General features: G+C 47.3%; 1 protein-coding gene across 1 annotated transcript; it reads right to left on the bottom strand.

Moving 5' to 3' along the window:
* Nucleotides 1-2,024: 2,024 nt before the first annotated feature.
* LOC144721895 (ATP synthase F(1) complex subunit alpha, mitochondrial) lies at nucleotides 2,025-15,592 on the bottom strand. Its single transcript, XM_078599829.1, has 12 exons — nucleotides 15,451-15,592; nucleotides 13,625-13,703; nucleotides 11,726-11,895; nucleotides 9,359-9,532; nucleotides 8,704-8,870; nucleotides 7,915-8,063; nucleotides 6,866-7,017; nucleotides 6,078-6,302; nucleotides 4,724-4,831; nucleotides 3,522-3,666; nucleotides 2,838-2,988; nucleotides 2,025-2,250 (listed from the first exon to the last, which is right to left on the bottom strand). Exons 1-12 carry the CDS (start codon nucleotides 15,511-15,513, stop codon nucleotides 2,169-2,171), a joined length of 1,665 nt encoding a protein of 554 aa, XP_078455955.1. The 5' UTR covers nucleotides 15,514-15,592; the 3' UTR covers nucleotides 2,025-2,168.
* Between the last annotated feature and the right edge of the window lie 292 nt (nucleotides 15,593-15,884).

The raw sequence follows: 15,884 nt of genomic DNA, 5'->3' as shown, positions 1-15,884 counted from the left end.
GGGGAGGCCAGATTAGGGGTTTGGTTGACCCAAACGCAGATTTGAACCCAGATTCTCAACGGTGCCACCTGTCAAGCTCAAACGCAAGCAGCGTGCAACGAAACTGTCAACGGTTACTTTAACGACCCCAGCGGCGATAAGCTCACACGCGTTAGCAGTGGGCGCAGTGCAAAGTTTCATTTGGAAAAGCGATAAAGGATTTATTTGTAGTTTTTCTCTTTCGTGTAGCCGTGCCGTTTTTGGGCGTGCACAGCCAGTGGGACACACGCTTCACATCCATGGACTGCAGCGGCTTGGGGCCCAGTTGCGTAGGGGCAGGGGGTGCCTTGCCCCCCCCTCCCGCCTGGTGACCAAAGCTACGAGTTGGTGGGACCCCCTTGACAAGCATCCATGTTTTCAAAAGCAGTTAAAAAAAACTAATTTTTTTTAAACGCTGTTTAAATGTATTTTTCTGAAATGCTTTCATTGACGTTCCACGTTTTACTTTCATTTAATACGAGCGGTAATGTTGGGTTTCCAATAATCAAATATTGAAGGGCCCCAATCTTGATTTGAAGCATTCGTGACTGCAGGAATCCATACTCTTTGGTTCTTTCGGTAAAGTCACGTAGGTAGAAATAAATCACGTTTTGATTGCTACACAAGCAATCATCAGGTGGGAAAACCACAGCAAGAAAATACATTCCTGCAGAGGGAGCTGGTAGGAACGTTGGGTTGCTCGGTCAACGGCGGCGTGGTGTATTCCGCAAATATGCCCGACTGAGGGCAGGCACAAGCCAGCGTGAGTAGGTTAAACGTTGAGTTTTATAAGGGCACCACGGGGTGACCAGCCCCTCCCCACCCCTCCCCACCCCCACCCAGCCCCTCCCCACCCCCACCCAGCCCCTCCCCACCCTCCCCACCCAGCCCCATGCTCCTCACCCAGCCCCTCCCTGCACGACGGACACAATAATCCCCGGTGGGCTGGTGTAACCAGGAGGTTCCAGTAAAATGTTTTTGCTAAAGTGGGAGAGCTCGCTCGCTCTCCCACTTTAGCAAAAACGTTTATTGTAGGCCCCACCTGACCGATTGCCGCACCCCTTGAGCCGATGATGTCGTTACTACCCGAGTGGGCAGCACTGTTTAATTCGTTGTCATGGCCCATACAAGCCACACCACACTACCGACAACGGAGTTGATGAGTAGAATGGCAAATAGGCATTCACGTATCAAAAAACACCGTTCCGACGGATTAGCGTTCGTCACCCAGTGCGCGGAGCATTCTCAACCACGTGCAGGAGGGATACCTGTAACCCGGATGACAAGTTGGAGGCAGTGGCCTGCACTCCACGATCAGCAAACAGGGCAACTACCGACTCTGAGAACTCGGTGGGCGAGGGGACGACAACTATCAGGAAGCCACTGGAGCCATGCACTTTTAAATCTAGGCCGAAAAATTATTTCTTTAAAACTGCTTTGTGTATTTGGTTTGATGTCCTTCCGCCGCACCTCCGATTAGTACGGTTGGATACATATGGTGCAAAAGACGTTTAAAATGCATTACATAAACCTTGGTATAATTCTGCACGCACAACAATTTTGCTGGAAAAAAGTGTCACATTAGACATGAGTAGGCAGTGTGAATAGGCAGTTGGAGCAAATAATTGATTAAATGTGTCAATTCTATTGGCCAATATACCAATAAGAATAACAAGAGTTTAATATTCTTTGAGTCTTTCGTTAAAGTCACGTAGAATTTTTTTACAAAAAAACTACGTTTCGATCGCAACACAAGCAATCGTCATCAAGAGAAAAAAGACGTCGCGATCGAAACGTCGTAGTTTTTTGTAAAAAAGTTTGTTCTAAGTGACTTTACCATGAGACCCAAAGAATATTAACTCCTGCAGTCACGAAAGCTTTTAAGTCAACATTTAAGAGTGTTTTATATTTATATACGTGGAGTTTTAGAATGGAGCCCAACTGATTTATATCAATGTCACTTAAGTCACACAATCCAACCAACAAAAACCACCAACAACACACGGTTCACTGTAGGTAAAGTTTTATTTTGCTTTCCTTCCGCACATAAATAGTCGGGTCTCATATGACAGACGTGGTGCGTGTCTGAAAATTGGCTTGAGCTCCTTTCGAGGAAACTCTTCGGCAATGTGTTCCACATGTGCATGCGATCAAGCCTCGAATGTGGACAGGAAGGACGTCACGATCTGCTTCAGCTTCACGTCTGTCGCGTCGGAGATCTTACCCTCAGTCCTGACAGCAAGAGAAAAGAAAAGGTTAAAAAATGTTGTGGACGTTATAAGTGTCACCAGGAGATGTGCAACGATTCACGATTTCGGTCCAAGAATCCGTTCCCTGAAGCTCGTTTGTCCCATGCCGTTTGTTACACCGGCGCGATGGTAACATCAGCTTATAATCTGCATGTAATGCTGAATTTCTTTCACAATTGGCATAAAATGTGAATAGATTCTTACGAGCAAATTTGGGAGTGTAAGATCAACAACACTATAACCTCCGATTAACACGGTTGGATGCGTACAGTTTGAAAGAAGTTCAACATACAAACATATAACCCAAAGAGGAAACACATTTTTTACCTTTAAGAATGGAATTTAAAAGGGAGTTTTATTAATTGCAACCTCAACGATTGCTCTGCAATATCAAACAATATTAGTACCACGCCCATTTTGAAGGTCACTCCAAAGACACAATGCACGACAGTGGACACATTATAAGACCGACGCATTAAAAACGACGAGACTCGCTCTCATTCCACACGACAAGAACGCGCGATCCAAATGGTCATCTCAAACGTGAACCTGGCGTCTGTTAGGACCTACCGGATGGTGGCGAGCACCTCCTTCTGCTGGCTCTGGATGTGCAGCAGGAAGGCGCTCTCAAACTTGGTGATCTTGCTGGGCTCCAGCTTGTCGAGGTAGCCACGCACGCCCGCATAGATTATCGCCACCTGCTCCTCGATGGCCATGGGAACTGCTCGCAGTGCGGAGAAACGAGGGGAGGGGGTAGGGGGGCGGAACAAACGGTAGGGAGTTAACGACACAGACGGTTGGGGGGGGGGGAGCGTTCCATGCTTGTAATACATATGCATTAATTCCACATCTCCATTTGTTAGCAAGAAGACCCCTTCACAGCACCACAGTGGCGAGATGTTAACTCCCACGCCTGGTATGCAGGTCATGGGTTTTGATCCAGACCCTGAGTTTGCATGTCCTCCCCGTGGTGGTGTGCCTTTTCTCCGGGTCCTCCGTTTTTTCCCCCTCCACATTCAGAATCATCATGCGTTTAGAGAATTTGCCTGCTATAAATTTCCACATGTTAAGCCACTTCATTGAGCCATCATTTGTTGCCAGGTCACTTCTGAAAAAGAGCTGGAGAAAGCTCCGTTTTATCGTTTATATAAAAAACACAGCATGCCCTGGAACTCTTGAACTCCCCCCGCACGGCTCGGTCCACCTTGACGGGGGGGAGGGCGCGATGCAGGGGATGTGATGCAAGGGACGCACCGTACTGGCCCTGCTTGAGCAGCTCGGTGAGACGCACGCCACGGTTCAGCAGCTGCTGAGTGGACGCGTCGAGGTCCGAGCCGAACTGGGCGAAGGCGGCCACCTCACGGTACTGGGCCAGCTCCAGCTTCATGGAGCCGGCGACCTGGGGCAGACGGGGAACGCGCGGATGTCAACGCACACCGCCCGTTCCACGCCGTGGACGACGTAGAACTACCGCTCTCACGCGAGCCACGCAAATGTCCCGCGGGCAGCGGCGGTGGCCGGCACCAAGCCTCTCGTCTCCGCATCGGCGAAGTTTTACACGGCATCAAAGTGGGGAACTTATGGGCACACAGGCCGGGATTCATCCCTCCTGGCCTGCAATTCATGTTAATCCGTCAATGCAGGCATCTAAGATGCACCAATCGGGTACTAGAGCGGAATGTCTTTGACCTGGCAAGAACACCGTTTATAATTTTTTTGCAGTCAGTCACATGTGACAAGACAAAAAGTGACCGAGGTGTGTGTAAATTATTGGCCTCCCGTTAGAGGTATTTGTAAGTCCCTATATGGCCCTCGGGATGGGTTCACAAAACAATTTGCCTCCGTTTACCCATAGCTCAGGCATCACGGCCATGTTGCTAACCACTGCACAATCTTTACTGCCACCTGGTGGTAGGCGACTTGAAGTACCACAACATACCTTGCAAGCGCCACAAGTGTCTCAAATAAAACGTATCGGCGCCATGTTGTTGTTGTTAGATGCGATATTCAGTGATGAAATTCCACTACGCCACAAAGACACTGCACTCCTGTTGTCAGATACCCAGGAATCTACTGGATATCTCTGAAAAATAACTTTATAGCTCATCGGACTCCTCCAGTGTAAATATTCTGATGCTGAGTCCACTGCTGGATGAGGGCCTCCCCATGCCGCGTGGGAGATATTTGACCATCTTTCGCCATGCTGATCAGTGCGGGCTTATAAAGGTGCGGAGCACGGAAGGGACACAGCATAGCACAAATCCATACGCCATCCTCTACTATCCACCACGTAGCCCATCGGCAGCATATACCTCGTGTCTATATTCATGGTGGTCGCCCATTCAAGGCAATAGCAAGATATCCACCATGCCTAGCTTCCGAGAGCCGATGAGATTGGCTGCGATGCGGGTGATTTGGTTGTAGCCGTTGCTCTGAACACATCGGGGATAATTCACCTGCTTCATGGCCTTGGTTTGGGCAGCCGATCCCACACGCGACACGGACAGACCGACGTTGATGGCTGGCCGGATGCCCTTGTAGAAGAGCTCGGTCTCCAGGAAGATCTGTGGATGAGAAGAAACAGCCACCAAAAAACAAATTACAACCTCTCACAACCAACTCGGTATAAACCAACACTTAATTAAAATTCATAACTACCAAATGGGATTTATATACTGAACAAAATATTAGCTATTCCCACATACAGCATTGGAGATTGTAAAGGCCAAGTACTGTTAGTGAATACAGTAATCCCTCGCCACTTCGCGGTTCAAGTTTCGCGGCCTCAGTGCATCGCGGATTTTTCGAACTGATTTAAAGGCCTCATTATACCTGTGCAGTAACACCATCATCATCATCATTCATCATCACATTCATCGAACTGCACAGGTCTGTCATCGTCGTCATTGTCATCGTCATTGTCATCGTCGTCATTACTGGAGTCAAGTCTCAAGATACTACTGTCATTGGTGAGTGTAGAACACCATAATACGTATCGTATGAGAGAGAGAGTGAATGTATAATATTAAGGTTTTATAATTAAATAGATTTAAGTAAAATATATATATAAAGTATAAATATACCTATTTTAAACATTGTGGTACCCACACACACATATACGGAAATTCCTAGGGGGCCAATCCTACTTCGCGGATTTTCACCTATCGCGAGGGGTTCCGGTCCCCATTAACCGCGATAAACGAGGGATCACTGTATCTACAAAGGCCAGCATGACACAGAAAGGGGTGGTGTCGCCAGCACTCTGCTTAACATTTCCCATTCCGACGACGTTCATGTATGTCATCAGTTTTTCTTCCGATTCTGTTCTGATGACGTATGTGTACTTTATCGGTACCGAGGCTCCCACAAGGCAATGCGGGGGGGGGGGGGCATGCGGCACAGCTGGGCGCCAGCTATCATAGAGTGCGGTGGTCGTGTTGCTACAGTTCTCTGCGGGGAGTACGATGTCTTCAAAAACAACGGCGCTAAGCCTCTCTGAATAAAATTAACTCCAACCGCTTGCGCGTTCCGGGATTCAGCAGTGAACGGGACCCACCATGCAACTTGCAGAGGTCTCGGAATGGGAAAGGGTTAACAACATCACAGGCAACAAGGTCTCAAGAACTGGGCCCAGCTGTTTCAAGTCAGGGATAATGACCTTGCTCTTTTTGTCTGCCTATGACCAACCGCCTCTTTCTCACGAAAACATGCCCAATGTTTCTGTACAGCGTCTTGAGATGCAGTCGCATTTTGACGCCGTACGCATCCACGTCGTCGTATAAACTTGAGAGGCACACGAGCAAGGCACACCTGTCCATCGGTGATGGAGATGACGTTGGTGGGAATGTAGGCAGACACGTCGCCGGCCTGGGTCTCGATGACGGGCAGAGCGGTGAGGGAGCCGCCCTTGAAGTTGTCGTTCATCTTGGCCGCGCGCTCCAGCAGACGCGAGTGCAGGTAGAACACGTCGCCGGGGTAGGCCTCGCGGCCCGGGGGGCGGCGCAGCAGCAGCGACATCTGACGGTAGGCCACAGCCTGCGGGCGCGACACAAAGATCCCCCACCATGTAGCCTTAACAGACTGTGGCCCAGTACCGGTTAAGATAATCCTCACTGGTGTTGGCGTGAACGGGTGCAACACGCACACACACACAGAGACGCACGTAAAATATTTGAAGTTGTGGAAATGTTTCTTTGCCGTGTACTAGACATGTACCGATTCACCTCCCTAACCCGCTCGCTCCCAGAGATTTGGTGAACGGTCACACAGTTAAATTCATGCACAGTTCAATTCAAGAACCGTTAAATATCTGTGCCCGTTTGTTTTTTCTGTGCTGTTTATACAGCTCTCTTCCAAATGCAAACTTTGTACCTAAAATGTGCAAATATCAAAGAGCTGATCCTTACGCGTGAGCTTAAGAGTTTACATTTCAATCAATTTACTGCCGCATCATTACATGCCCTGTGTACGCTGCGTGCTGATATTATTCACAAACTCAGATAGCCAACTCAAAGCGTTGCTCTCGTGAGCATGACGAAGGGGCCTTTATCTCCATGGGCGACCCCCGAGCTGACGGGGATGAAGGAGTGCGAGCGCACCTGCTTGGATAAGTCGTCGTAGATGATGAGCGCGTGCTTTCCGTTATCGCGGAAGAACTCGCCCATGGAGCAGCCAGAGTAGGGAGCCAGGTACTGCAGGGGCGCAGCATCAGAGGCCGTAGCCGACACCACGATCGTGTAGCGCATGGCGTCTGTAAATCGGCAAAGCCATTAACGGGCAATTAAACTGGACGTCCGTCTACAGGCGTCTGACCATGAACAAGAGGTAAGTGGGCTTGGGGAGTACGAGACGCTCGAAGGGATGATGGCCGGTGGTCAAGACTACGCATTTAGAATCAAAATGCGTTTATAGTATTTGGCAGCTGTACATTTCCACGTGAGAAGCCACTTCATTGAGCTATCATTCGTGATCGCCAGGTGGCTTCTGAAAAGGAGCTGCATACAGCTCCCTTGGGCCTTACCTTGTAAAATTAAAATCATTTATAGTTTTAGTTTTTACTCATGTCTGAGTAGCGGCCAAAGGAGGGAAATGTACATTGACTGCGGAAATGGTGATATCAAATAAGCCCATGTGCAGGATACAGATGGATGACAAACATTGCAGCACAGTGAGACGGCAGCGAGAGCTTGGGGAGGCGTTCATCCAGCAGTGGATTCATCGTCACTGATAATGGTGCATCGCTACAGCTCATCGAGACACCCTCTTAAAACACACAGTGGCAGTTAGTGATATAAGTAACAAAAGTCAGCTCGTCATGTGATAGATTACAATGACATATTTTCAGTAGATATCAATATATACGACTCATCATCATCATCAGGTAGTATTGTGTGTTTGTCCACATGTTGTTGACAGGAGTGATATTTCGATGCCTTCTCTGCTGTTGTTATTGTTAGTCTCCGTTATACCCATCTACATACGAATACGTAACACGCGACTGCCGGTACATAAAAACAATTGCGACCGAGCGACCGATGAAAGAATAAGAACCAGAAACGTTATCATTTTATCTGAACGGTGGGTTAGCGAGCATTATTAGTCTTATAGGAGTCGGCGGTCGTGCAGCAGAGGTTGTGGGGAGTTTTACCGGCGTCTGTGAGCCTCTTCACCAGTTGGGCCACGGTGGATCGCTTCTGACCGATGGCCACGTAGATGCAGTACAGCTTCTTCTTTTCATCCGTACCCTCGTTGAATCGCTTCTGGTTGATGATGGTGTCAATAGCAATGGCCGTTTTCCTGCAAGAAACAAGAATAGTGTGTAGCACAAATAACATTTTCAGACCTTGTGTCCTTAACAAATTAAGACTCATAACTTTTCACCCTCTTTAAAATCATGAACAGTATAACCATTTTTGAAGTCCTATATGTATGAATGTTGAACTTCTTTCGCACCGTACGTAGCCAACCGTGCTAATGGGATATGTAGCCGTTTACAAACGAGGCAGGCACACAAGCAAGTTTTCGAATAAAAATATAAAGATTGCCCTAAAATCCTTGCAAAAAAATCGAATCACTTCTGCTACGCAGAGGAACTATGTATGGCCTATAATGCAAAGAAGGCCAGAAACAAAAAGATATAGAGTTTGAACTATGCATGTACATTTTAAAGTGTGCCAACAATGAAAGAAATAGCACGCTTGAGGAAAGATTAATTTTCGTAGGCTTTGGCAGCACTCACTGCCGTGACCGTTAGGAAAAGGAGCGGTGCTCCCATTTGGCCCAGTTGCTCGTCGCAAGATGCTGACGCCTGCTCATCTCTGAGAGTAACGGCCGTGGTTGTTGGCTGCCAAGCCACATTAAACGAGAAGCATCGTCCCTCTGAGAAAGATAAACAGTGGGAATGTCGAACAGCCCAGAAGGGTTCCTTGTTACACACCCGGTCTGCCGGTCTCCGATGATGAGCTCGCGCTGTCCACGGCCGATGGGCACCAGGCTGTCCACGGCTTTGATGCCCGTCTGCATGGGCTCGCGCACGGAGATGCGCGGGATGATGCCCGGAGCCTTCAGCCCCACGCGGCGACGCACCTTGGCGCCAAGCGGACCCTGTCGAAAACGAACGCCAATTTTTTTTACGACTTGTTCTGGTCGGCGTTTGGCCAGGCCCTCGGTCAGAAACTCGACTTATTCCTGAAAAAACAGGGCCATGTTAATTCAAGTAAAGCCAAGTTATTTCGCCTACTTTTATTTTAATGATTTTATTTCAACTCTACGTGAGCCCGCTACAAAGTACCGATCACAGAACAAGAAGGGGGTAGGAGGGCAGGAATTCTAAAAACAAAAGCCCGAGATCGGTGCGGCAGGGGGGAGATTGGGCTCACTGCCCCACCCAAGTGGGGGGCCTCTAGCAGAGAAGTGAAAGTTCATATGGGGGGGGGGGGATTAAAGGTAAGGGAGGAAGATATCTAATATAAGAGGGGACAAGGGCGTCAGGAAAGAGGGGGGAGGGGACAATGGTGTGGGGGGAGGGATTTCGTCTACTTCTTAATGAAAACTAATTGAACGTGACAGCATTTCTCAAGCGGTGCCCTGACCTTCCCATCGATGGCGTTTCCCAGGGCATCCACGACGCGTCCCAGCAGTTCCTCTCCGACCGGCACGTCCACGATGGCCCCGGTCCGCTTCACCACGTCGCCCTCTTTGATCAGCTTGTCGTTACCGAACACCACCACGCCCACGTTGTCGGGCTCCAAGTTCAAGGCCATACCCTGCGAACCAAATCACGAAGCTCTTGTCACCATCTGCCATGGTCAATACATTGCCGGGTGAAGGTCTCCCCAAGTCGTAGCCATGGTCTCACAATGCTGCAATAGTCCACCAAGCATAGGCACACAAGATTTTCAGTCGACTTCCCCCTGGAAGCCGTTCATTCCTTGGCTGCCACTCTGTCGCTATTCTTGATCATCGGTCATCACCCTCTTCTAGCGACGTATTCCTCCTCAAACCCACTTACTGTTCAAAACGGTTTAAATTATGCCATTAACCTTCATATGCTCGAGCTGTTCCTTTCTATACCTAATATAAGAAACTGCCATCACACAACTACTTTTTGAATTATGTTAATGCACCTAAATATCAACACTCGGTGGCACAACTGCCCAGATGCATTGCAGTGTGTTTGTGACGTCAAACATAAATTTATGTTGAACTTCTTTCACACTGTACGTACATAGTCAACCGTGCTAATCGGAGGTGTAGGGGAAGGATAACAGATTAAACACAAAAATCAGTTTTAAAGAAATAAGTTTTCAATCTTTATTTAAAAGTGCATAGCTCCAGTGGCTTCCCAATGTCGAAAGGAAGAGCGTTTCAGACGGCCGCAGAAGCACATCTGAAAGCGCACGATGCAGTGACCATCTTTGTTCGATGGCGTGCCAAAAGCCGCTGCTGCGAGGTTAACCGGGAGTTGTTGTGATGGTTTATGCTCCTTGACGAGATGGAAGATGCCAATTAAGTAACGCAATGTAACATTGAGCCGATACAATCACCTCGCTACATTTGAGCACCTGGTTTAATTGCAGGCGATTGAAACCAGGATTTAAACCCAGGATCTGATTAGTGCGCGGCCAATTCCTCTGATGCAGTATAAGCCTCCTTGAGTCGCCCAGCAACGAGAAACTCTGTGGCCCTGTGATCCACCTCACTTACGCGCCGGCTAACCCTATGGGCAATATCCCACCTGATCTTCTTTAGACATCCTGGCTTTGCCTTGTTCTTACGCATATTTTATAAGATAACGGTTTTAGTTTATTTAAAAGTTCAAGACAAGAATGGGAAGGCAGAAGAGTTCATCTGTCCCTGTTAAAAAAAACATTTCAATAAAACTACGATAAATTGAACTCCGAGAACTTGGTTATTGCAAGCAATTAACATATAAGGACTTTACATAGTTGAGAAAATTAATTACACTGCCATTGATTTACCTATTTATTCAAGACACTTTCAGATTGGGCATGCATTGGGCCATTTTAAACCGGAGCAAACCGGAGTGCTCAGAAAAAAAAAATCTGCAACGCATATAAGAAAAAAGGTGTGCAGCAATGCATTTACTAACCCACTTGCTGTGCTGTCATCTCCTTGCTAGCTCGCAACTCAGCTGAATTGAGACATTTTACAACTATGCGATTCACAGACCCTTGCCTCTAAAGCAGTGGTTCTCAAAGTGTGGTCCACAGACCACCAGTGGGCCACGATAGTCATCCAAGTGGTCCCGTGGGCTGTGATGCAAAGGCAGGTTGATCCGGAAATAATGACAATGTTATTCTTGGTTCTTTCGGTAAAGTCACGTAGAAGGGGAGAAAAAAAAAATTGCTGTGGATTTCACACCTGATGATGATTGCCTGTGTTGCATTCGAAACGTCGTTAGAATTTTGTATTGTTATATATTTTTATTATTTTATTATTTCCTTTCTACGTGACTTACCGAAAGAACCAAGAATATTAATCCCTGCAGTCACGAAAGCTTTAAATAAAAAAATGACAATGTTGATACGTTTTGTTTTGGACATGAATTAATATTTGACTTACGAAATTTAATTTAAAAATGAAGTTAGGTAAACTACCCTGATTAAATAACCCTCGCCCTACGATCTAAATGACACCTCTAGAAAAAAACTTATAGCTGAATTGAAACAAATACTTTTTTTTTGTTCTAGTTATATTAATCATTTTGTACTACTGGTATTTAGAGAGATAGGCGAATGCCTTGGGTCACCAGGAGTGGGCAGCTGTGTGGTCTGCGGAAATGTTTGCATCGGCTAAGTGGTCCACACGCCAAAAAAAATTGAGAAACACCGCTCTAAAGCATTGAATCACTATGCCCGGGGTAATTGCCAAAGTTCCGGTCGAGGTCTGTTTCTGAGAGCTCAAGCCACGACTCGGCGCATGTCGCATCGTCATACCTTCAGGCCGGAAGAGAACTCCACCATCTCCTCCGCCTGGATGTTACTGAGGCCGTATACACGAGCGATACCATCTCCGATAGACAGCACACGGCCTGTCTCCTCCAGCTCAGCTGACATGTCCGTTCCCAGGATCTTATCCTCCAGGATTGACGACACCTCAGCCGTGCCTGGGCAAAACAACATTTCCAATAACGTTACAAACACCACTGCCCCGCTGTCTCCGGGGCTCATTGCTGTTGATGCGAGGTCCCAGTGTTGCTCTCTCCTACGTTCCTACTTCCTCTACCACTCCTCCTTGTTAACTCTCTCGTGTTATTCTTTTTCCAAAGCTTCTTGAGAAACGACAATATTTAACTTCGACATAGAAGTGTAATGTATGACTTACTGTTAGTAGCTCAGCTTATTGGAGAGTATATTGAGTATATTGACGATATTGGATGTAGTTTATATTTTAGTTTTTTACGTGGTGGTTTGGCTGCTGCAGCTCCTTACTATTAAAATGTCCCTCCCTTTTCGATTTAAAGCTTTCGTGACTGCAGGGATTCATCTTCTTGGTTCTTTCGGTAAAGTCACGTAGAAGGGAATAAAATAATAAAAATAAAACATAATAAAATAATTCTCACGACGTTTCGGCCACAACGCAAGCAGCCGTCCTCAGGTGAAAACTAGGTCTGTCGGGGAGACAGCGTCTGAATGAAACAGCACACGAGCTTGGAGCATATATATAAGCTGGGTTGGAAGGGGGGGAAAGGGCGGCTGCTTGCGTTGTGGCCGAAACGTCGTGATAATTATTTGATGTTTTATTTTTATTATTTTATTATTTCCCTTCTACGTGACTTTACCGAAAGAACCAAGAAGATGATTCCCTCCCTTTATTACTGCTAATCCTACTTCCTCCCTTTATGACTGCTAATACTACATAATACACGAGCATAATATGACTTTGAGACCTCCCCACCACCTACACATTCCATATCTGCATTTTCCATAAATATGCTAAATTCCTCTTTTGATATGTAAATTCCTTTGTCAAGGCGCTATCCTCTTCTAACCCAGCTTATATATACGCTGCCAAGCTTGGTGGTGTTCATTCAGACGCCGTCTTTCCGACAGCCCTGTTCTTCACCTGAGGACGGATGCTTGCGTTGTGGCCGAAACGTCGTGAGAATTTTATTTTATTATGTTTTATTTTTATTATTTTATTATTTCCCTTCTACGTGACTTTACCGAAAGAACCAAGAAAATGAATCCCTGCAGTCACGAAAGCTTTAAATCGAAATTTAAATCGAAATTTAGACTATATTTAAATAAAAAAGCTGTCGTTGATTAATTTTAAATTCTCTATCCAATTTGTGCGATGGTAAGTAAGCATGCTTAAATCAATATTGGAAGGCTTTGAGTAGAAAAGCTTACTTGGGCAGCCAAATCAGTCTATCATAGGTTTGGGTTGATACAATAACTACCACTCTGTGGCAATTTAAGTGGTAAACACATTTGTCAGACTTGTCACTGCCATGGGAATCTGTAATTTCCACCAGTGACTTTGTCCTACCAACGTTGTAAATTAAAGGACTCTGACACCTACATTGAATTGAAATGTTTGGTGATGTATTTTTCACTAAGCCTGAATTCTGGTTTAGTAATTCAGTCCAGTCTGTGAATTAAACTTGTCTGGGAGAATTCGAATATTATGTGCTCTAGTATAAAGAGGTAACTCAAGTATAGACTCCAGTTCTGTGGTTTAAAGGAAATAGTGCACAAGCTTCCTGATGGAAAGCCACACAAACGAAAAACTCGAATACTGTACTCCAGAAAATAGGCCAAGGTCATTAGTCCCAATGCCCCTTTGCTTTGACATGGTCACAGGCACGAAGGTGAAACCAGCACTGCCCTTACCGATCTTCTGGAAAGCAGCAGCAGAAGAGTGGACATCTCTGCTGGCCACAAACCCAGCTCCCAGCGCACCCCTTGCCACCTGAATCGCAGCCACGAGCAGTAAAATAGTTAGCTATACCAGTACAGTACAAGACATAAGCATTTCACAAGGCAAATGGTTCCCGTTTTTGAGCGATGGGTGACACTAATCTTAGCTGTCTGTCCTTTTCGTGGTGACAACTCCACATGACTATGGCAGGTACCAGTTATCCTATAGGTTAACCGCCGTTGATTTCCCACACCAGGTGCATAAAGGTTTTACTCGGCAGTATTTATTTAATTATGCAGTGATTACATAATGCTGGCAGTGGTTATGGCAATTACGTTGATGATATCGGTCATGATGATCGTTAGAACAGTATCACAATCGTGATGTTAATGGTGATAGCAAAAATTGTGGAAATGTTCACGGAAAGCCACCATGTTTGCATAACAATCTAAATCTGTCAAACAAGTGAAAATTACACGTCAGGTGTTTGACACAACTGTCCACTAACCAATGACCTTAACAGCGACATACCAACAACCACTACTCCAGCCAAAATATAAATTGTGAATGAAAACCGTATCACAACAATAATAATGCAATTTCCGTCTCACGCGGTCCGACATTGCTACCATCTTAAAAAATACACATCCACGACGCAATGACACAATTTCGCAGGCTTTTCAAAAAGGTCACACTGTATGAAACATATGCATACAGTATGCACATGCCGTGTACATATAATCACCAGGCGTGAGCCAAAGTCCCCTATGAAGTCAGAGAGGAGAGCGAAGGGCATTTGCCCCTTCTGACCTTCCCAAGAGCAACACCGTGGCTCTTGCCATTCATTTCATACAACAAAAAACTAATTTTACATAATGAAACACTCATCACATTACGAAGCAGCACACCACACACACACAAGTGAACCGTGGCAAGGCAGCTTTTCAGATACAACCATACGTGTCATTCTAATCCAAAGCCCGGCGAATCCCTTGATTAAGACAATGGCGATAGGGAGCTAAAATCCAACGAGGCCAAATCCGTGGCCACGTATTATGGGGCCTTGGGCTGGCTCAATGAAGGTCAAGGGACCATCATCACACCTCGCCATCGCTTCCTTCCTTCTGTCAGATCCCGTAGTTGTTGCAAGGTCGACATCCGACATGCATGGACCACTGTTTTGTTAACGTCCTTTAGACTTAGCAAAGACCACCAATCAAACCCAATGAGACCACGAGATGGTCACGACCAATATCAGTGGTGTCACCAAAACCTCGCCGTCGCTCCCTTCCCTCTGCCAGACGCGTGACCTCCGAATTGTCTAATCTTTAAATGCAGCCGTGGTCTTGCAGTCTTATAAATATCATTAATCACGAACCGACCATCTGAGATTACAAGAGAATATCAACATCAACACGAAGCATAAGATGTTGATATTATATTGTAATCCCTTCCCCCTGTCAGGCATCTGACCTCCAAAATGTAATTATTTTCACGGCGAATTAAAAGAAACGGCGTCACGAGATTAATCCTAACCAAACCCTGACATTACAAGAACAATTATCACCGCCAAACGCCACTGATGCCCCCCACCACCACCACCACCGCCACCAACATCGCCATCGCTTCTTCCCCTTTGCCCGGCTCGACGCGACCTCCAAACAGCGGTACCCGGTCCGCTCCGTCACAACCACGAAGCTTCAACACGCGATTTCACCTCACTCCATTCATTCGTTCGTTGTCATTCCCACACCACCACCACCACCACCACTCTCTCCTCGTGTTTCTCTCCCCGTACCGAGCGGCATGAGTGGCGGGCGAGCGCCCTTGCGACGGAGGACGAGAGCCGAGCGGTGAGCATTGCGGCGCGGGGCTGGCGACCAAGAAGAAGATGGAGGAGACTGAAGGCGCGTGAAGGGCGCCCGGGAGACACCGCCACGCCCACGCCCCGCCCACCACCGCCCACGCCCCGCCCACCACCTCCCACGCCCCGCCCACCACCTCCCACGCCCCGCCCACCACCTCTCACGCCCCGCCCTCCACGCCCCGCCCCGCCCTCCACGCCCCGCCCCGCCACAGACGACGTCAATCAGCCCCAACACCACAGCCGCCATCTTACTCAGGGGGGACTGTCGGCCACTCCCATTGGGAACGCGTGGAGGTTGTGTTCCATCCCTCCCCTCCTCCCCCCTTCGTGGGGGTGGAGAGAGGGGTGACGGTGGCTGCGACGTG

The sequence above is a fragment of the Lampetra planeri genome, chromosome 13 (genome assembly GCF_965212315.1).
Source record: "Lampetra planeri chromosome 13, kcLamPlan1.2.h2, whole genome shotgun sequence".
Taxonomy (NCBI): Eukaryota; Metazoa; Chordata; class Hyperoartia; order Petromyzontiformes; family Petromyzontidae; genus Lampetra; species Lampetra planeri.
The sequence above is the reverse complement of the archived record's forward strand: the minus strand, read 5'-3'. Positions and strand labels throughout refer to the sequence as shown.